At 31.3% G+C, this 24,070-nt stretch overlaps 1 protein-coding gene across 4 annotated transcripts in view; it reads right to left on the bottom strand.

Annotated features, from left to right (window-relative positions):
• The window catches only part of LOC134714887 (sodium channel protein 1 brain-like), a 93,459-nt gene that overhangs the window by 53,163 nt on the left and 16,226 nt on the right, over positions 1 to 24,070 (bottom strand). For 3 of the 4 annotated variants that reach the window (XM_063576569.1, XM_063576567.1, XM_063576566.1), the window contains exons 2-11: positions 22,983 to 23,503; positions 21,630 to 21,653; positions 14,520 to 14,737; positions 13,938 to 14,066; positions 13,333 to 13,442; positions 11,198 to 11,413; positions 10,779 to 10,845; positions 6,896 to 7,040; positions 3,424 to 3,558; positions 3,012 to 3,044 (exon numbers count right to left, since the gene is read on the bottom strand). In XM_063576569.1, the coding sequence (XP_063432639.1) occupies positions 3,012 to 3,044; positions 3,424 to 3,558; positions 6,896 to 7,040; positions 10,779 to 10,845; positions 11,198 to 11,413; positions 13,333 to 13,442; positions 13,938 to 14,066; positions 14,520 to 14,737; positions 21,630 to 21,653; positions 22,983 to 23,381 (1,476 nt within the window). In that variant the 5' untranslated portion in view covers positions 23,382 to 23,503. The remainder of the gene's footprint in view (positions 1 to 3,011; positions 3,045 to 3,423; positions 3,559 to 6,895; positions 7,041 to 10,778; positions 10,846 to 11,197; positions 11,414 to 13,332; positions 13,443 to 13,937; positions 14,067 to 14,519; positions 14,738 to 21,629; positions 21,654 to 22,982; positions 23,504 to 24,070) is intronic. The other variant, XM_063576570.1, reaches the window with a different exon arrangement.

Raw genomic sequence — 24,070 nt, 5'->3', positions numbered from 1 at the left:
AAATTTTTATATAAATATAGTTCCTAATACAAGCTGAACAAAAAAAAATTATGCCTCGATCCAACTGTCACAGGGCCTTAAAAAATTCATGATTTGCTGACTTGGGCCCCTTTTTCTTGATCTCCCCCAATGAAAGCCCTTAACTTGATGGTTAGTTACTAAATATCCAGTAGCAAATATTTAATGCACGATGAGGACAAGCTTAAAAAAAGAGCTTCAACACTTTGTTGTTAGAATCCAAGACCAAACTATTTTTCATTTATTACTTTCTATTGATTAGGTTCCTGGTCCAGAAACATTAAAATTGATTTTCATAACCAATTAACAATTAATGTATTGAATTTTCTTTAGTACACTGATAACTAAGTAACTATAAGAATTTAAACTAATATAAGCATTCAGTTCCAATTTATTTTGCAAGTCATAGCATTAGCTCCTGAAGTAACTGATGAAAGGCCAGCTGTCTAAATTCTCCCCCTTCTAGAATAATATGTACTACTGATATTTAAGAAACAATAAATTGAAATACTTTACAGTTTAATATTTCCTAGACATAAGTAGGACTAATATATATCAGTCATGACTACGTACATCATCAGATATACTGGGACACCATACTGTCTTATTTTAAACTCAATTATTTCAAAGCTATTACAAAGCACATATATATATAATATATGCAAGAAGTCCATTAAGACTATACACTACTTTAAAGCTGTTGACTTGAATGAATAAGAAAACCAGCAAAGGCACAAAATATGGTAAAATAAAATTCACAAAAGCAATATCTAACAGCCAAAGCTAACATATAGCTTTTGTTTAGTCTTATAAAAAACAGGGAGAAAACAAGCATCGTAAACGAAACAGCTATTGAGATTGTTAGTATAAAAAAAGGTCATTTTTGGAGAAAAAATCTCTCATGACGAATTTGTTTATTTTTTCATCGAGCAGGTCTTTCAAATCAACCCTTCTTTCTTCAAAACATAATAGTTGGGTGAAACAGTACAGAGTATTGCCAAAAGCGGTGAAATGTGGAAATTTTCAAGCCAGGGCTAAAGCATCAATATTGGTGTGGTGGGCTAACAAATATTGTTTCAGCGGAAATACAACTACTGTGCAAATAAATTTATTCATTGATATTGCTAAAATTAACAACCTGGGGAAATATGCAGTACAGTGTTTACAGTACAAACATGGGTAACTTTATTCCAAATTTCATGAAAACTTTTCACCAAATCATTCTAGTGTCATTCTAGTTTCAAAAAAATGTCTCAACATTTAGAATTCCTTTTAGTTGTACAAATTATTGTAGCATTACAATCTCTACAGAGTTTTTATGAGACATTCTTGAAGTAAAACTTTAAAAATATAATTTTGTTTTCATGGTAAACTCGGATAAAAAGTTATGGCCGTTTTTTTTCATTTAAATCTTTTGCTATGCTGCTATAAGAAACTGATAATTTACACAGATTCTTTTTTTTTAATCAATCTGAAAAAAACATTGTATTGAAATGAAGTATAGTGAACAAATGTATTAGGTATGCCAACTGGCAACAAACTGACGAAGTTAGGATTTTTAGGAAGGATTATTTGTGCTGGTATTTCATGGTGCATCAGGTAAAACAACAGTTTTGATTTTTGACTACCTGTAGTTCTTCCTAAGTAATGATTAGCATGAAAAACATATCAGATTTGTCATAATGAGGCTATCTTTATAAAGATATTTTCATGATTAAAATTCTACAATTATCAAATATGATGCTTCAAAGGCAAAGTCCATATTTCTAGATTACTATTTCTTGAGTACATATTGTAGGGTTTCGATATATAAAAACTGCTCTAGCTGTCTACAGAATCTGTCCATTCAGCAAATATTGAAAGCTTTCTTTACAATATGTCACATGCATTACTATGTAAGCAGATTTAAGTCACTATAAATTTACATTTCTGGCTAAACCGCACAATCTCATAAAAATGAAGTTGAAGTTATAACTTATTTTTCTCACTGTGAGTCACAAAATGGTGATATATGTCTTATGATGTACTAAATAAATATACTAAGTAAGAGTTGTTTATCAGTGATCTCCATGCTTTTCCTTATCAATCATAAATTCTATAAAATATTTTATCGTTCTTCTGATTTTTAATTAAACATTAAAAAATAAGTTGTTAAGAGAATCAAATGAAGATATATATCTTGTTCAACTTTAAATCTTTTTCTTTTTACTGAAGAAGACAAATATGTCAGATTTGTAAATGTAATTGAAGGATATTTTGCAAATGAAAAAATGCTATAATTTTTAAATATTAGTTCCCATAACTGTGACATTCATCCAATTACAATATTCTTTCAAAATAATACAAAACTTTTGTTAGTATTTCTGCTATTACAGTATGAAGATATTTAAAAACAAATATCAGCATCTCAGTAACATTGCTCATAGATGTTGCGGAGGTAAAGTCAATAATAAAAAACTTGCAGTCTCATTTTCAGAGATTGTGAAATAAACATGCAAAATACCCCATGCTTCCCTGGAAGTGATACTAAGGTAATGGTACAGTGCATTATCTGATATACAAGAAAAATATATTTAAATTCAACTTGAAATGAAATACTTATGTGAGAATTCCTCAAACTTTTAACCTTTATTGATATCTATTTGAAACAGACCCATATAAAACATGTAAATCGACCATGTAACAACAGCAATTTTCTCAAAGAATTACATTATTTGAATTTTAATTACGCATGAATTATTCAAAATTTGATCGTCTTTATTGCATCATAGATTTAATAGTAGTTGTTTAACAACAAAGACCTACTAAAACAACTATTGAAGGGGTCTAAATTGTTTCTTTTAGGAAATTTACTTTTGTGGGAGTCTGTTTCCAAAATCAAATAAAATCAACCATTTATATTTTTCTTGATGTATCTAATAATGCACTGTTTCTGTAGAGAGTCAATTTAGAGTTAAACATTGACATTATAAAAAGTATGGAAGATGGTATACCAGGGGGTATGATCTTGGTCCAAAACGCCAAACCTGAAAATTCACATGAATATCTAATAAAATAAAGTGAGAAAATGAAAATAGTGAAATAATTTGAAACAAAATATAATGGATTAACTTGTGATGATGAAATGAACCATAATATGAATAAAACTCAAGTGCTACGATTTCTCGAATGTTTAAACTTTACCATGTTTACAGGAGACCTTGATAAATCTAATTCATATGTATAATAATGCTGACATTAATATTGTTAATATACAAATCATCTGAAATTATTGTTAGTTCAGTATATTTATATCTTTAAATGGAAAATAAGCAAAACAGTAATATTGTGAAAAAATCTACAGCAAAAGTAAATTCAAAGCAAATAAAATCTACATTATATTTTTTATAATTATTGTATTCGTACCTTCCCTGCACTGACAGCCTCTTCTTGGTAGGACATAGCCACGACAGCTAACATCAAGTTTATCAGGTAAAATGATCCAAAGAATACAACAATAACAAAGAACAGAACATTCCAGGGACCAGAGGCACGAATGATCTGAAAAATTAGGAATATTAGATAAAACATTCCATGGACCAGAGGCACGGATGATCTGAAAAATTAGGTACACTTAATAGTTAGGAACATTAGATAGATTAGTCCATAGACCAATCAAGAAAGATCAGTTCTAGGACCATAGGTATCTGGTGATTTCCACAAATTGGTTACATCAGGTTGATACATTATGTAGATACAATGCATATTCCTGCAAAAAGGTATCTTATACATAAAACCCTGACTTTGTTGTCTAATTGATGTAGCCCACATTTCCTCTCATTTGAATTAAAGAAAACAAATTATAGCTAGGTATTTCAAAGTACTATGGAAATGTTTTGGACTAGTTGAGGGAAACAAACTAGAGGTTCTAAAGAGCCTGTGTCGCTCACCTTGGTATATGTGAATTAAACAAAGGAAGCAGACAGTTCATGACAAAATTGTGTTTAGGTGATTGTGATGTGTTTGTACATCTTACTTTACTGAACATTCTTGCTGCTTACAATTATCTCTATCTATAATGAACTTGTCCGTGTAGTTTCAATGGAAAATGTTAGTAAAAATTTACATATTTTATGAAAATTGTTAAAAATTGATTATAAAGGACAATAACTTCTTAGTGGGTCAATTGACCATTTTGGTCATTTTGACTTATTTTTGAGTCTTAAATTGCTGTACATTATTGCTGTTTACAGTTTATCTCTATCTATAATAATATTCAAGATAATGACCCAAAACAGCAAAATTTCCTTAAAATTACCAATTTAGGGGCAGCACCCTAACAACGAGTTGTCCCATTCATCTTAAAATTTCAGGGCAGATAGAACTTGACCAGATAAATAATTTGACCCCTTGTCAGATTTGCTCTAAATGCTTTGGTTTTTGAGTAATAACCAAATACTGCATTTAACCTCCATTTTCCGGCCATCTTGGTTGGTTGGCTGGGACAAAAAACACATTTTCAAACAAGATACATCAATGATGATTGTGGCCAAGTTTGGATTAATTTGGCCCGGTAGTTTCAGAGGAGAAGATTTTTGTAAAAGATCATGGTTATTTACAAAAAATGGTTAAAAATTGACTATAAAGGGCAATAACTCCTAAAGGGGTCAACTGACCATTTTGGTCATGTTGACTTAATTGTAAATCTTACTTTGCTGAACATTATTGCTGTTTACAGTTTATCTCCATCTATAATAATATTCAAGATAATAACCAAAAACAGTAAAATTTCCTTAAAATTACCAATTTAGGGGCAGCAACCCAACAATGGGTTGTCTGATTCATCTGAAAATTTCAGGGCAGATAAATTTTGACCTGATAAACAATTTTATCCCTTGTCAGATTTGCTCTAAATGCTTTGGTTTTTGAGCTATAAGCCAAAAAACTGCATTTTACCCCTATGTTCTATTTTAAGCCATGGTGGCCATCTTGGATGGTTGGCCGGTAAAAAAACACAAACTTTAAACTAGATACATCAATGATGATTGTGGCCAAGTTTGGTTTAATTTGGCCCAGTAGTTTCAGAGGAGAAGATTTTTGTAAAAGTTAATGACCATGGACGACGGACGCCAAGTGATGGGAAAAGCTCACTTGGCCTTTTAGGCCAGGTGAGCTAAAAATGAGTGAATCAGTCGTTTCCTTCTTTATAAACATTTATATGAACTAGAAAACTGACATGTCAGCAAGGGCCTGCTGGTATATTTGTCTGCAGCCCATAAGCAAATAATTTACCCTGATGCAATCAAAGCAAGTCACCACTCTTTTTTAAAAGTTTAACTTTTTATGTAACAAGAATGGAAAATATGATACATAGCATAAGTCTTCCAGCAAGAGATTGGCATAGCCATATTATAGTGCAGAGTTTGAATCACAATCACCATTTGTAAGGCCTAATACCTTAAGCCATCTATGCAGACAAGAGTTACCACAAAATTTCAAACCCAGTGAACCTTGTCCTTCTCACAAGAATGGAATGGATGGCAAGCACAATATTGGCATCTGTAGCAAAGTTACAGTGCATAGCAAAAAAAATTATAACTTTCATTTATATACTTTTGCCCTAATTCAAAATTTCCAAGCACAGATTAAAGTAGTTAAACAAAATTTTAAATGATAAAATTTGTAATTTCTAAACAAAAACTTAAGTTTTTCCCCAAATGTATTGTGCTGAATTTCACCAAAATATAACATGCACATCTACATATTATGCACATCTGGGCCTCCTACCTCAATTTTTTTAGTTTAAGTGCTTACAAAAACTGTTGACAGACACATTTGAAACTATAGGGCTCCTACATCCCTAACACCTTATATTATGCAAGAGCTCTAACAAAAGTCTAGGTCGAAAATATGAATTATTTTTCAATAGCTCTCAAATATTCACTAGCAACGCTCAAGAAATATTCTCATTTGATCTTTAACTAGCTACTCTATTAAATTAAGTTAAGCCTTATAAGCTGCTAATACTGGCATAAACATATACATTTACCTACTGTTACATATTCAGGTATCAAAATAAAATATAATATTATATAATATTGCATGGCAAAAAAATATAACTAGCCACCACTGCTCTCCAAAAATGATTTGTTTTTGATATTATTTTTTTTAATTTAAGTCTCATTGTAATATAATGGTAGATGTATTTCTTTAGGAGGGGTTACAATACCTAGCTGGATTGATTCCTTATAACTAGTATAACAGGAAGGGACTAGTCTATATATGGAGTGGTAAATTAAGTCAAAAAACAGATTTCTTTTCTTGGCTGTTGCTAAAAAGTATTCATTTTCACCTTATAAAAATTATAGTTAAAGGCTAAATTAATCTCTAAATTCTATTTCATCTTATTTTCACTAGAAATGGTTGGCTTACGGTGCAAACACTTGTCTATCATTGTCAACCTTATGTTGAGTCTTTTTTTTTCTTTCTTTTTTTGTGTTTTTGTTTGCTTTCCTATTGAAGTCTTTTGACTTAACCCTTTCCTCCATAATGACGCCTTTTGACGACACCCCCTTTACTCCATAATGACGCCTTTTGACGCCTGTGTAGTACCTCAGTTGAAACACTTCGACTACAAAGTGTCTGCAGTTGACTTAATAAAGTTTGTATCCAATATGAAAAGGAATATCATAGGAATATCTGACTTAAATTTATTTGATGAAATAGTTGTTTTTCACAATGCTTTAATACTTCAAATCATAAGTTCAGCATTTTATCAAAAAAATCCTATGCGAATCAATTATGCAAAAAAAAAATTTCAATGGAGGAAAGGGTTAACACCTGCAATAGTGATTTTCAAAAACAGGTAGATTTGTACTAATATGAAACCGACTCTTACCTTGTTATACGAGTCTTCCCAGAAGTCTAGAGTAATGAGCTGGAATGATGTTAACATGGCCCAGCCAAAATGGTCAAAACTTGTGTAACCATAATTGGGATTTTCTCCTATGTCTGGTAAACATGTATAGCCACTATTACATTGTCTGCAAAATAGCAAAATTTAACACTATAGAGAAAGCGTTCTTATATAAAAGGTAAAACTAAATTTACAAGCCTCAAAGAATTCTGTATTTACTGCACAGAGGCCCACTAATCATTTACTTTTTTAAACAATATATTGAAGTTAAAACCAGATAGGCAAGCTTAAGGTTAAAACAGAAAATGTAGAAAATCCTTTGGATAATATATATAAACCTAGACAATCTGCAAAAGATGGAGTCTTAAACACAATTAAGCAGGTTATATTCTATATATATAAGTAGATGTGGTATGAGTGCCAATGAGACAACTCACAATTTGTAAAAGTAAACAATTATAGGTTTGAGTACAGTCTTCAACACATAACTTCTTGATAAAGGTATAGCAAAATCTCATACAATAGATTTGATTTGATTTTTGATGTTTTGACACCATTTTTAAGCACCACATTGAGGCTATTTCGTGGTGGTCTGTCTTTATTTGTGGAGAAAGCCTGAGTGCCAGGAAAAAACCCGACCTTCGATAGGAAAACTGACAATCCTAGTCAATTAAGATTGTAGTTGAGTGCACCCACAGGAGTGGGGATCGAAGTCACAACCTCAGTGCTGATGGCTAGTGATTACAGTATTAACTACTTAGACCACTTGGCCACTGAGGTTCCTTCATAAAATAGAAGTGATCAGATTTTCAGGAAAGTCAAAAATGTGTGTCCTGTAATTTTGTAGACAGTTCAACTACCATGCTGCCTAGAATGTCATGTATTCATTAAAAGCAATATCAGTCATCATATCCATTATTGTGCAAGTTCATTAAAATATGTATCCAATACTGTGTAACAGTAGAACTATTTGAAAAGACTGAATCAAAAGCATAACATGAATATGCTGATCTGGTCTTAAAAGAAGAGTTTATATTTTATAAGAAACTAATTAGGCTAGATCCCCTGGTACCTGTTTTCTTCTATGCTAAATGAAGCAAAACAACTTTACTTTGAAAATTCTGTTGAGTGAGTGTAACATGTTACAACCCTTCAGGGAGAAAATAGAGACCCAAGTTTATTACTTATAATCAGTAAAAAGAAATTCATTATTGGAAATTTAAAAACCTTTTCTGTTTTTACATATATCAATAGGTATATGTCAAACTATTCCTCAGACAATTGTAATAAACAAAAGGTACAAGTCAAACTCAGTTGTGTCAATGGCTTTTTAAATTCTGTTAATTTAAGGAATACAACCTTGAGCAACATTAACTGAATATGTATTTTGAATAACGGTATATGTGCACCAAGCTCAGAGGTACTCTAATGCATATATATACATCTTCTATATTTTATAGACAACTATTTGGTACAAGGTCAAGAGTTTCATTAAATAACTTATGAGAAACAAGGTCATGGAGAGTTAACATAGTCTTGGTAGCTAGACATTGGTATAATAAATAAAACCATAAAAAGTATACCCACTGGAATTCAACATAACATGTCTAAGCTCACTTCCTTGTACTTATATGAAGATACAAGATCATACAAAAACAACTTTAATTTCCACTATAAATTTTGCACAACAATTGATAATTTTGGACTGTCTACAATTGCACAATAACATTTTATTTCCATTCGATATATCAATAAGAGTGTACAGGTATGAACTATTCCTCAGACAATTGTAATAAACAAAGAGTACTAATGATCTAGTACTAGTACCATTTAACCCTTCAATTTAAACAAATGTATACAGCTGTCCAAATATTTAAAACAAATATTATGAAGAGCTATACCCCTAAGCCCTCTGTATGTATGGGCAGAATTGGACTTCAGTCGTATTATTAAATCAGCACATCATTTGAGTGGTATCATATACAATCAAACTTAGGTAGCTTGTCCAAAACAGACTGATGTAATCTGTCCAAAACCATCAGACTTGGTTACCTGTCCAAAACAATTGAACATGGTGCCCTGTCAATAGCCATCATACTTGGATAACCTGTCCAAAACAATCAGACTTAATTGGGTAACCTGTCCAAAACAAGCAGACTTTGTACACTTGTCCAAAACAATCAGACTTAAATCACTTGTCCAAACCAATCAGACTCCATTCACTTGTCCAAACCAACCAAATGTGGTAATCTTGTCCAAAACAATAAGACTCTGGTAACCTGTCCAAAACAATCAGACTTTGGTAACATGTCTTTAACAATCAGACTTTGGTAACCTGTCCAAAACAATCAGACTTGGGTAACCTGTCCAAAACAATCAGACTGTGGTAACCTGTCCAAAAAAATCAGACTGTGGTAACCTGTCCAAAACAATCAGACTTGGGTAACCTGTCCAAAACAATCAGACTTGGGTAACCTGTCCAAAACAATCAGACTGTGGTAACCTGTACAAAACAATCAGACTTGGGTAACCTGTCCAAAACAATCAGACTTGGGTAACCTGTCCAAAACAATCAGACTTGGGTAACCTGTCCAAAACAATCAGACTGTGGTAACCTGTCCAAAACAATTTGACTCTGGTAACCTGTCCAAAACAATCAGACTTGGGTAACCTGTCCAAAACAATCAGACTGTGGTAACCTGTACAAAACAATCAGACTTGGGTAACCTGTCCAAAACAATCAGACTTGGGTAACCTGTCCAAAACAATCAGACTGTGGTAACCTGTCCAAAACAATCAGACTTGGGTAATCTGTCTAGAACAATCAGACTTGGGTTACCTGTCTAAAACCATCAGACTTGGGTAACCTGTCTAAAACAATCAGACTTGGGTAACCTGTCCAAAACAATCAGACTGTGGTAACCTGTCCAAAACAATTTGACTCTGGTAACCTGTTTAAAACAATCAGACTTGGGTAACCTGTCCAAAACAATCAGACTGTGGTAACCTGTACAAAACAATCAGACTTGGGTAACCTGTCCAAAACAATCAGACTTGGGTAACCTGTCCAAAACAATCAGACTGTGGTAACCTGTCCAAAACAATCAGACTTGGGTAACCTGTCTAGAACAATCAGACTTGGGTTACCTGTCTAAAACCATCAGACTTGGGTAACCTGTCTAAAACAATCAGACTTGGGTAACCTGTCTAAAACAATCAGACTTGAGTAACCTGTCTAAAACAATCAGACTGTGGTTATTACCTGTCTAAAACAATCAGACTGTGGTTATTACCTGTCTAAAACAATCAGACTGTGGTAATTACCTGTCCAAATCAATCAGACTCTGGTAACCTGTACAAAACAAGCAGACTTGGTTACCGGTCACTTGTCCAAAACATTTAGACTCTGGTAACCTGTCCAAAACAAGCAGACTTGATTAACTTGTCCTAAACAATCAGATTTTGTAATGTGTCCCACACAAGCAAACTTGGTTAACTTGTTTAACACAATCAGACTTGTTCCAACTACATGTAATAAACCTGTCAGTTTAAATGCAAATAAAATGAAAAGTTTGATTGTATTATTTGAGTATCATCAACTTTATGCACAGGAATTGTTAGTGATGGTATAAAACACTAATACTTTGACATCATATTTGTTTTGCCAACCATTATATACACTCATCCTTAACCATGGGCATGACCACATACATGTATAAAATAAGTATGCAACCATTATATACACTCACCCTGAACCACTGGCATTACCACATATAACATAAGTATGCAACCATTATATACACTCACCCTGAACCACTGGCATTACCACATATAACATAAGTATGCAACCATTATATACACTCACCCTGAACCACTGGCATTACCACATATAACATAAGTACCACCATTATCTGGATCTTCATACCAATTAGCTGTAATAGAGATATTACTGTATAAATTACTTTTTTATTGTTGAAAGTAAAAATCTTTCATTCTAAATGTCGACAGCAAGTATTTCAAAAAGGCAGTAAAGATACATGTTACATGCACAGAACATGACCCTGGTTCATCATGGCGAATCAAGTTGTACAATCCAAAATACTAAAATTGTTAACTTTGATAACATTGCTCTCATTTCCTATTGACGCAAAAGGACAATAGTACTCAACATCAACTAGCGAGGATGGCAGCTGATTATATTATCAGCTTTAAAATATTTCAAGAAACACGGAATGATAGTTTTCCAGTATCAAGATTTAAGCTGATATAAAGTAGTAAACTTACATGTATTTTTGATCCAATCGTTGTAATAAGCTAAATAATTCATAGAACTAGTTGCATTATAACTGGGAACATCTACAACACATTTTTGTCTTAATACTCCCATATAAACTTGTAATCCAAATAAAGCAAACACAGCTAAACAGAACGTTATCAGGATAATCACTTCAAATAATAACTTGAAAGCCCTCAGTAATGCACCAACTAACGTCTTTAGACCTGAAAATAGACAATGTTAATATCATAATTTGCAGTTCATATAAAAAATAATAATTCATTGAGATAATAATTATACATAATAATTCATTAAAAGTAAAATCATCCCCAGTTTTTGGTGGGGTTGGTGCTGCTTAAGTCTTTAATCTTTTATGTTGAGTCTTGTGTACTATTATTTGTCTATTTCGTCCTTTTCGTTTTTAGCCATGGCGTTGTCAGATTGTTTTTTATCTACAAGTTTCAATGTCCTTCTGGTATCTTTCTCACCTCTTTTTTGAGACAATAGAGAGCTTTGAGAGTTGTTCCGGACAGCATTAATTTTTTAAAATAATATTCAAGATATAGAAACAATCTATGAATAAAACATCCTCCAACAAGAAGTGTTCCATGGCAAATTACCATTTACTTTTAACATAATTCTTTACAAGTCTATCAAGAGACACCAAAAACCAAAAACTCTCCCTTTCAAAGAATTTTAAGTTTTGAATGTGAAATGCATCCTTTTCAGTGATTTCTTGTGCCCAGTCTGTCAACTGTCTTATAGCTTCTAGTGTCCTTTGCATTTTTCATTTTTCAAGTTTTATTTTGCCTTGTCTGATTATATTTCCATAGTTTTTTTAATGTACTCTCGTGCCTGGTCTGACAATGTTTTTGAGTGCACTATCCATAATTGTTTATGCTTCCTAGTGTCTTGATAGACATTCTATTCATGTTTTTTCCTGGTATGCTAAGTCTGTCCTTTTTATATTTTTTTCCCTGAGCCCTACAAGTCATTTTTTTATATTTTCTCTGTGCACTGTCTATCATTTTTATGTTACCCCTCTTAAAATCCCATAAATTTATTTTATTACTTTCATAAATGATTTATAATCTGATTATATTTAATATTTCACAGCATTAAATATATAAATTTTTCAATCACTATACTGTCAAAGCTCTGTCACAGTATTAATGATTTTCTTTATCTATTTGACCTGTTGTCCACTAGTGCATTATTCCGATTTATATCCTACACTTTTCCACTTATTTCCCTATTGATTCACGACATGAAATCTACCTTTTATCCATCTGAATCTCAAACTAATGCTACACCAGAACTACTTGTTTGCTAACGTTAAACCAAATTTTCCAATCTGTTGAATGTTATTGTAGATCTCCATTGATTCACTCAGTTCATTAAAGCAGTATCAAATGATGTAAGAAATTGGTAATTATAAAGACCATGAGTTGCTAATTATTTCTATTGACCAATCACAGATGATTATAAGGCACTATCTGATAAACAGCTTCACAGACATTTTCATAACACTTAGAATTACCCAAGTAAATATAAATGCAATGTTATTTCGTTCACATGACATTTTGAAGTGGTCTTGTTCTCTTCAGTTTCACAAGGTTAAAATGTATCATATTGAACTAACTAGAATACTATAAACAAAATTCTTTCTGAAACTCAAGCAAAGAGTATCTAAAACAAAAAAAGATTTTGTGTATTTGAAACCAGGGGATTTTTTTACTAGTTAAAGCTGAAGCCAACAGGCTAGGTAATTAGTACTTAAAAATTGTCAATAATGACAAGATTGTCATGATATAAAACTGTAGTGAATTTCAGCTTAATCTTGTCTAATGTTGAAAGAATAGAAGTCAAGGTTGTAAATTGTTTCTCTGACTTTGTGTTAAACTCCGTACTTTAAGTGAATTTCAACACTATCGACTATAATTATCATCTACCATGCCTAGTCATTCTTGGCAAACTTATGGACTATAATTATCATCTATCATGCCTCTTGGCAAACTGTATGTGCCTGTTTCAAATATGTTTTGGTTCAAACAAAATGTAAAACCCGATGATATTATGTATAAGTAGGTGCATATTTTATCTTCTTTAGATGAGAATGGTAAATCTCAAATCAATATTTTACCTGGAACGATAGAAATTGTTTTCAATGCTCTGAAAACCCTGAATGTCCTAAGAGCCTGTAGATTTGTCCCCGAGCTACCACTGACTTCAGAAATTATTGTTGTAACGTACCTGAAATATCAATAAAACATCTTTCATCATCTCTCGTTATTGACATTAGAATGATTTTTATCCTTATTAAATTTATTTCTTTGTTTGTGAGAAGATACATGATTATATATTACTGAAACGTTGTCACCAATGGAAAAAACTAAAGTAGTTTTATACAGCAGTACTTAGCAATTGATTTCTATTACCAGAAATAGGTTTATAGTATATATTGTGTTTGATTTGGATCCCCCTCAAAAAAACAACATAAAATAATATAAGCCCAAAAAAATCTCGTCATTTTTCCAAAGACAGTTTTTGTAAAACATCACTAACAATAACAGAAAACTTATATGTGTGTCCATTTATCTATCCACCGATCCATATGTTTCTCCTTTAATAATTGAACCCACAGATCACAGTCAAATCAACTTATGCTATTTGAATAAAAATGATAAAAAAAATGTGATATGATTGCCATCCTTAAGAATTATAACAATACATCTATTACAAACTTACGCTGAAACTATGACCGCAAAATCTAACCAATTCCACGGATCTCTCAGATATGTAAATTTGTGGAGTATAAAACCTCTTGCTAAAATTTTGATAATTGATTCTAATGTATATATGGCGAGAAAGGCATATCTGAAATTAAAAATGCATACAAATTATTTGACATTTCACACATATGGCAGTGTCATATAAAATGCAAACATGTAGATTTCAAAAACCAAAATAAATGTTCTCTTATTTTTACTAATCTATGAACAATGTTATCATATTTCAGTAAAGTAATTACCAATAGTTATTTTCTCATATAAACTCTTATCAAAATTGTATTTGCAAATAATTCTGCTAAATGGTGCTTAAGGCTGTCTTAAACTTGCTGTAAGGTGAGAGTTTTTTTGAGTTCCGTGTCATTAGCCTCACTGTGATTTTGAGATGAAGAACAGTTACTAAAGCCCTATTCCTCATTTTTTTTGTTGATGTCGCTGTGCATGTATTGATTTTGTGTCATGAATGGATACTTCATTTTCTTTGTTTTTGTGTCATGAATGGATACCCCATTTTCCTTGTTTTTCTACTATAACAACTTACTCTGCAGTTTCTGCAGCTTTTGAATCTGGTCCCAGGGACATAAAAACACAGTTCGTTAAAATCGTTAATATCACAACATAATCAAAGAACTGATTCGTTGCAATGAAAACTGCCAATTTTCTAACAGGATTCCAAGGGGTTAATAAAAACAAAGCTTTTTCTGAAGTAAATCTGTAGATGAATTTTTTTTTAAATCTAGGTGCTACTGCAATAAATGTCTGAAAAAGAGAAAGAAACATATTTTAAAAACTGCACTTTTCCATCGCATTAGAAATTTAACATTATTGAGTTTTCATTATACATTACATTATTATAAAACGCAGTTTGACATGCATAATACAAAATCATAACCTTTGACCTTCCCCTTTCGAATGAACCTTCGATTAAAATTATGAACCTAATCTGAACTCAATCCTTACACAATCATCTAAATATGTAAATTTCACAAGTAGAAAAAAGTTAGTTTGGTAAAATTATATTATTTATCATATCTACTCATAATACCAAACTCAATTAGGAAACAGTCTTCACACTTAACCACAAGTCCTACGGCATTGGCTTTGAAAATAGCTTTAAGGCTTGTAAAAGTCCTTTCTACAAGCCAACAGAAATTACAGAATCCAAATAACATTTTTTTTTTAAATCGAGCTTCTGGCGTGTGGACTCAAAAGTTCGGCGCTGAGGGAATATGTAAATAATATAAGCAACCATTTAAATCTGGTACCCATTTATTCTTATATGTTTAAAAAAAAAAAAAAAAAAGAGAGACCAAACATTACACTGATGTGTCCACCAATCCCACAAGCTTTTTAACATGTGCTTACAATAATATCTCTATATATTTCTAATGTTCATAGAAATGCAATGCCCCTTCCTAATTTATAACCAGAAACATAAAATCAACTATTTCTATCATTTCCAGTGCAATGTTAAAAAAAGGGTAATTAAGACTATGCTTTATAATTATATACAATAGGTCTACAATAACTTTCAAGTATCAATTTCATAGCTGATATTAGATAGATCATGAGAATTGACTCAAGTACGATACTACTCATCATGAGAATTGACTCAAGTATGATACTACTCATCATGAGAATTGACTCAAGTATGATAGTACTCATCATGAGAATTGACTCAAGTAAAGAAGTATGATACTACTCATCATGAGAATTGACTCAAGTATGATAGGACTCAGGCCTAAAATAAAATATTGTTTGTTTCCCCAATCCCGACCCACCCTGCAAAAATGGTGCTACTCATAAAATTTTATTGCCATAACTAAGTCAAATATTATTTTATTCATTTTGGATTTTCAGGCTTACCAGACTGTCCGATAATATTCTAGCTTTTTGGAAAAATAAAATTATTTCCCTACCTACCTACCCACACCTGGCTTGGCAGGGTCGGGATTGAGGAACCAAACAATATATTAATTTAGGCCTCATTGACATCCATAGCTTAAACTAGGTGAACTCATGTATAACTAAAGTAGAGCTGGGCAACTATGATTCCCATACCTTACAATCTTGTCCCTTAGCTCAGGATAAAATTGAACTTTAACCTATTATACATGCAGTTGTAATAAAATTCCTAAGCTCATGACAATTCTGAACTTTAACCTATTATGCATGCAGTTGTAATAAAATTGGTTAACATATCTGTTGGTCTTCAGCTGTATTAACAAAATGAATTGAAACATTTAGAAGACAATGGATTCTAAAAGCAATGATAAATGTCTAATAAAACTTGTAACAATGGCAATCAAGATGAACTGTTTAAATGTTCAATCGTTCGATCTATAAATTAGGATTATAGGATCTGCTTGAGTGCCAAGTCGATACAGTAACTATTTAAATAGGTTTTGCTTGACTGAATCGTCATAGTTTTTGTAACATTATCCATTGAAGAAGATATTGATCGGTCATTATCCGTGAAACAATAAATTGTCAGTGTTAATCGGGTATCAGATCACACATCTATAAGACATATTATACACTTATTACACTAATAGGTCACTGTGCAAACCCCGTCAAACATCGCCCAAAAAAAAGCATTTAAAATTACAAAATTTATGTTAACCATTGTAGTGATAAGAAATTATTATTTAAAGTTCTTTTATCCAATGGAACAAAAATTATTTGCTTTCAACTCAGATCATTATGAAGATCTACAAAAAGACCTTGGTTTAAATTTGAGGGGGTTTATAAAGTTTGAACTTTAAATTGATTTATTTGATTTTCATCTTTAATATTAAATTAAACATTGACAATTCAGATTTATTCTAGTTTTGTAAATATTCAAAACATTGAAACAGAAACAAATGGAAATACAAATAACTTCTTAAAAAACATTTTAAGAAAATTATGTGAAATGAAATAAATTACGTCAATGAATTTATCTAAATACAACTAATATAGTACACACCTCGAGCTTTATTGGTTGATTTTTTTTAAGGTGTTTTATTTGTACACATTTGATTTTATCTTGATAAAGTTAGATTTTAACTTAATCTAACTGCATATATATATATATAAAAAACTTTCAAAAATTTAGTATTCACCACTTTTTGTTCTTTTTTGTAGACTATTTTAAGTGTTTGTTTTTATTTGGTCATGGTGTTACCTTGTATTTCTTTCACTTAGTATTAGTTTTTGACTGTCCTCTTTGTACACGTTGTCTTACTTTCCCCTTACATTTTATGATTGATTATAAAAGTGAACAAAACTAAAAGTCAAAGAACCAGTGAAGATATTTGATCTGCACACAAAAACTCACCTAACTAGAAGTAAATATTTTATTATGAGTTGTAGTTGTGCAGGGTGTAATCTGTTCACAACAAAGAATGCTATGTATCATCATTCAACATTTTATTATCATTTACTTAGGATAGATATAAGTATAATACATTGTCAAAACTTACTTCTTATAGGTCTACGTTTAGAGAGATATATATTGGTTAAATGTTCTAATCGTGTCTATGTCAGCACTGTGACTTTACGCCAATTTTTGTACAAAAAAAATCATATACCTTTTTTGGTAAACATTATATATAAACTTCTTTATATTTGATTTGTTGAGTTTAGAAGCTTGGGGATCTTTTCACAAATACTCATACAACTAAAATTGATCGAAAGTTATACTGAAATGTTCATGACTAATGCAAGTATATTTTTTTATAAGATTTTTTTATATAATGAATCACAGGACCCAAACTTAATAAGTGTATGATGTAGTAAGTCCTAAATGCAGGGGCTAAGATGAGGGGTGGGACACAATAAAGTTAACCTGTTGTTACGTCTATTCAATTTTGCAGTGCATGTACTAAGAACAGTTTAAAATTTTTTTATATATAAAAAAACATATTACATTTAGTAAGACAGTCAACTGAAATTAATTGCATGAGGTTTCTTAAAATATATAAAAAGTACAAAATAGAATTATATCAATAAATATAAACTACTTCCTCCAAGACTAAAGTACTATTGATTTTTGTTAAGAAATTGGTTTTTATTACATTTTAATGAAAAGTAAACTCAACAACATGAGCTAAGAAAATAGCTAATGCTTTAGGGGGAAAATTTCCCCGAAATGTCATTGTGATAAATTATAAGGCTGAATAATCTTTACTTATTAAATTCTTAAAATGCCATAAATAAACTTAAAGCTTATTGGATAATCGCTATTAATCCAGTTTTATATTCAATACAGCTATTGTTTGATTTAAGTGAAGAAATGTATACAATGCCCATAAAAATGTTATGTACCTGACCATGTGTATTATTATAATTTTTAATAGCAATATTATAAAAAATAAGGAGATATCTACATTTGACAAATTCAACTTCTTGCCATGTGAAACAGATTTCTGGTGATGCCATGACATGTGAAACAAGTTTCTGGTTATGCCACGCAATGTGAAACATGTATCTGGGGATGCCATGACATGTGAAACAAGTTTCTGGTAATGCCACGCAATGTGAAACAAGTTTCTGGTAATGCCACGCAATGTGAAACATGTATCTGGGGATGCCACGCAATGTGAAACATGTATCTGGGGATGTCATGACATGTGAAACAAGTTTCTTGTGATGTCTTGCAATGTGAATCATGTTTCTGGTGATGCCATGACATGTGAAACATTTTTCTTGTGATGCCATGCAATGTGAAACGTGTTTCTGGTGATATGCCATGACAAATCAGAAATGTCCAAACCCATGATAATCCTATAACCTGAAGATTAATTCTGAAATTCTAAATCAATAAAATGGAAGGATTTATAGAAACATTTCTGTATAAGCATATCAACTTCCATTAAGATTTGTTATGATGGTCTCAGAATTGACTCTGGTACAAAAATTGGCCAAAACAATGGAAAACCTACACAGTATATTATGTATAGAACAAAATACATATTCAGATGTGTTTCCTGCTGTTAAATTCTTTATAGGATATACAATATAGAATAGAAGCTTTGAATGAACATTGGAGTATAACATTGTGGTTCCATGGACAATTTTGGAAGGTTTAGCATATATGAGATCCAAGACTGTATTGAGTCTACTGACTTGTAATTTTTCAATCAAATTTTGATTTGGTGTTAATAAATGCCTGGCAACTTTCAAAATCTACTGATCTTTTCTGAATGATGTGAAAAATATTGTGAACCAAGGTTTTTGTACCAATGTGTTCAGTCACGCAATGCCTTAACTCAAAACAAATTGTATGCCTTAAAATTTCAAGCACATTAAACTAATTGAATAAAAAATTGCTATTAAATCATGTTTATTCTATTTTAAATGAAAGTTGAATTTAAATGCATAAATGTCTTATTTATATGTATTTTGTGTAACTTGATCATTAGATATTTTCAAATTGTCAAGGCCCATTTGTGTCTCATCATTATAAAATGAAAATTTTGAATATTTAAACGTATTTTTGTGTTAAACATTACAAAGAAAATGAAAAATTACTTTTGAAAGGCTACTGAAAGTTTAAATTTTTATAATAATGCATGCATGGTAAAGAAATTACATAAAAAATATTTGAGTATGACTAATTATTATTGAAATGTCCTTAAATGGTTATATTTACAGGGTTTGTTCAATAATTCTTTCTCTTAGAAAATCAAAACAGTAGTTGAAGCTGTCTTGTTTTTATTTATTTTTTTGTGCATTAAGACAAGCCTCAAGCTCCCGGTACCATCAACATTGACAGCTCAGGCAGTTTTCACATCTTATTTCTGTGGAAAAAAATGTGTTAAGAATATTCACCTATTTATTTTTACAATATAAATTCCTCACAGCTAGAACTACAATATTGCTAAGCATAACACTCAGTTGAGTTAATGAATTTAGAAAAAAATCGGTCATAATCAATAAAATTTTACTTTCAAAAGTCATATGTATCCTTGTGTTAAATGTAAAAAAAATCAACATTGCAGCTTATTGTATGGTCTGTAATGTCTAAATACGTATATTTCATAGAAGTAATAAATAGTTAATAAGTTTCTACAGAAACTTGACTCTAAAGCATTTTACTCTTTTATTAATCAAATGGCAAAGTTCCAGAACATTGACACTGTTGTGTGGAGCAAATGTATGCATAATTTTAATGGATTATAAATTATTAAAAAAGCCCATGGAAAAAATCATTAGACAAAACATTAAATTGTTATAGATCTGCTTCTAGTCTAAGGTACTGATGGAATAATCCATACTTATATCTCAATCATGCTCCAATCAATTCAGACTTTCACTCATTAACCATTAAAAAAAGTAATTTATATGTATTTTTTTATGAGTTATAGCTTTTGTAACCTTGTACATATATGTGGTACTCAATAAAAACTTCTGATTTGCTTCATAGGTCCATTAAAATTGTACCAAGTCTAAAGAAATAATAGATGGTACAATGGTCACTTAAGTTGTCTTTCGTCATGTTTGTTTACCTCATGTCACTTATTTTGAATTGGGTCTAGCTGCTGCAGGCCCTCCAATACTCAAAACAGTTGCCTTTAGATATATAACTTATGAAAGTAATAGTTCTCAACCAACAATTTAAAAAATGAACATTGGTTTATACAGAAATAATATGAGTTCCCATGGCAAAGTATGAGTTTGTCAGAGGTCATGAAGGCTGTCTTGTCTGTCTGACATGTCAGGCAAATTTTAGTTTTGTCATACAGGTCTTCTTTTTCTTAAGATAAATTAATACAGTCAAAAATAATCCCTTAAACTGCTAAAACATGTATAGAGCAGATTGTATATTAGACCAGTTTTTCTTAGAGGCGGTCCAACCCAATATCTCTCAAAATATGTGGGAATTTCAAAATGTCAGGGAAAATATTCACAGACAGAAAATGTCCTTTAGTCTTGGATCTTGGCTAACTGTACAGTTGAGAGTTTTGTTTTAATTTTAGTAATCTACATAAAAATGGAAATATTAAACATATTACATCTCATGGGACCAATGTCCTTCCATAGCAATGGTTTAAAGGTTGGACAATAAAATCTAGCATAGGATTACTTTAAAAAGCATTAGCCTTGGATTGTTTCTACATTGGTAAATTTACATCAGGATTTTTAAAAAATAGCATTATAGAATATGCAGAAAAAGATTTGAGATGAAGAAAAAAAGATAACATTTATATCTTATCTAAAAAGATTTTTTCAACATCTAAAAATTTCAGGGGAGAGAAAGGAATAGATTAAAAGACATCTCATGCAATAATATATATATAAAATTCTCATCATTTTATATTTGAAAAAAAATAAGTTCACCTCTCAGAATGCAAGATTTCAAATACAAATTCAAATCAATTTGAAATTCTGTAAAACTGCTTGTGGCAAATGGTTTTTTTTAACTTATTTAATATAATGAAGACATGAAAACTAAAAATTTCAATTATTACATATTTTTCAGCTAACTTGACACTTTAAAAATGGAAATATTTCTATAATGCCACAAGCATTAGTTTTACATTAAATTATACTTCAGAACAATGCATATCTTGGTTATAATCTACTAAGCATGCAGTACTTCCTTGGTTCCCATAAGCAGGATAATTATACTACTAACATGTATATATATATATATATTATATCATACCATACTATATGGAGAAACTAAACTCTGTATAACAAAACAAACTATGATTATATAACATGTAATAGGGTGACAATTAGTGATACGAGTAACAATAGTTTTGCAAACATACATGTGAAAATGCATGAATGTGTATAGCAAGGATTTGTATTTAAATATATAGTGAGATCATTCTGTATAATAATCAAAACATGCAGAGGTTATATTTTAATTCCACTACAAGACAAGTTTGGTCAGTGATGGAAGAGCTTTTCATCTAAGATGGGAACCTGATTCCCTCCTTTTGTAAATAGGAATTTAATGATAGCAAGGCATTTTAACAGCCAATCAATAATATATCTACAATATGTATACATGTATATAATAAATGTTTTCTCTTGGATTTACTTTTATCATATTTACAGTTTTACTTCTGTATATTTTATTCTTTTTTTGTGTATTTAAATATGTAAAGGCCTAGGGTAGCATGATATACACATGTATTTCATTTTACTGTTACTGTTATATATAATAATAATAATGACGGTTTTAATTTTCTTATCAAAATTAACGATTTTTTTCTTTTTCATTTTAATCTTTTTTTTTATAAATAGTGAAAAGCAGTGCTCAGTGAAGTTGGCATTAAGGATCATTTTTGTTGTTGATATATACTGGAATGATCATCAAAACTGTGATGAAATCTATAGATAACTGAACAATTAACACACCAAAACGTAGGCTGTAGCCATACCCATAGCCAGGGGGGGTAGGGGGTTCGGACGACCCCCCCCCTTGAAAACAAATAAGCACTGCTAAAGTCAATGTTCTGTTTGAATTGTGACTGTTAAAGTCGAGTTTGTGAGTCCAACGAACCCCCCTTTGGAAATTCCTGGCTGAGGGCCTGGTAGCAATATGAATTATCCCTCAATAATCCCTCAAGCCAAAACCTGTAAATAGCTGACACTTATAAAATTTAAAGAAGAAAGAACTTATAAATAAAAATGAGATATATCATTTCATTACTGTTGGGTGCATAAAAATTTGCATATAAATATATGGCAAATAATTAAAAGTGTGTATGTCACATAAAAATAAACATATGCAAAAAGGGATTTGGTCTTAAAAATAAACATGTTAAGCAAATAGTGGTTTGTTTTTAAAAATAAACAAATTAAAGAACTATTTGTATAAAGTTGCTATGTGTGTGTTTTCTCTGGATTATATTAATCATACGTTCCTATAATCCTAAAAAGCTTAAATTGTGTTTAATTCCGACCAAACTACTTACCTGTATATAATTAAACCTTGATTAAATCTTTGTCACGATAATCTACACTTTTAATAATCCATAAAATAATTTCTTTACTTTATTCATACCTTGTCTTTCATATACTTGTCGATTTCTTCTAAAGGTTTTCCTAGTAATTTATTATCGAAAACATCTGAATATTCCACGGGGAGCAGATTTCCTTCCACCAAATTCGGATCTCGGTCCTTTTTAGCTTCCTCTTCATCATCGTCGAATTTCAATTCCCCGTCTACAAGATGGGCTTCAGCAACACCTCCTGTTTTCTCGAACTTTTTCTGAGCTGCTGCCGCCTGTTCCACTTGTTGTTTCCATGATTCAGGTGTATATTCTTTAATTCGTGATTCGGGACGTTCATCTGGTTCTTTTAAGGGCTCGGTCTTACCAGCTAAAGCAAAAGCTGCTGTTGTAAGACTAGCAGCACCAAAGGGGTCTTTTTTCTTGACTCCGTCATTTCCACTGGCAGCCATATCAATTTACCCACAGTATTAATGACTTCACTTTCACGGTGTTACGTTGTTAGAATCCCAAACATTTTATTTCAGAAAGAAGCTTACAAGGCTGCATTGATGCATTTCGTATTTCCTGGAGCCTGAAGAAAACAAACAAGAAAATAATATTGAAAGTTTCAGCATTGTCATAATGATATTATAGCCCCTCATGCGCAAGTCTTGTCAGAATATTTTGTTGACTGTGGGCAGCATTTGGAAGAAGAAAAAGAAGAATCCAACATGTCGACACCAAAGCTTTGTCTTGTGTCAATTATAGATGAAGAAATACATTGAACAAACAAAACTTTAAAATGTAAAAGTAAAAATACTCCATATTCTTTCTCAACTATTTTTTTCAACGTCTGGTTTCTTGCATAATTGTGTTTATTTGCATGTCACAGAAACCTAACAACACATATCCAGTCCTAAACAGTCCTCAAACTTTGATGAACGAGCATCGAACACCAATTTTATATTCCGTATCTTGAGAAATTGTATTGGACTTATGCATTTCTTTGGCCACTGATTTAGTATGACACGTTTGAATTACAACAGAGACTCTAACTTTGGACATTAATCAAACGTGGTAACTAGAATTGTAAGTACTCCACCCTACATCCGCAGTTGAAGCAAATGTTTTATGTCAATATCTTTTATACGCATCAACC

Source organism: Mytilus trossulus, chromosome 4 (assembly GCF_036588685.1).
Source record: "Mytilus trossulus isolate FHL-02 chromosome 4, PNRI_Mtr1.1.1.hap1, whole genome shotgun sequence".
NCBI classification, from domain to species: domain Eukaryota; kingdom Metazoa; phylum Mollusca; class Bivalvia; order Mytilida; family Mytilidae; genus Mytilus; species Mytilus trossulus.
Note: the sequence above shows the minus strand (reverse complement) of the source record. Positions and strands in the feature narration are given on the sequence as shown.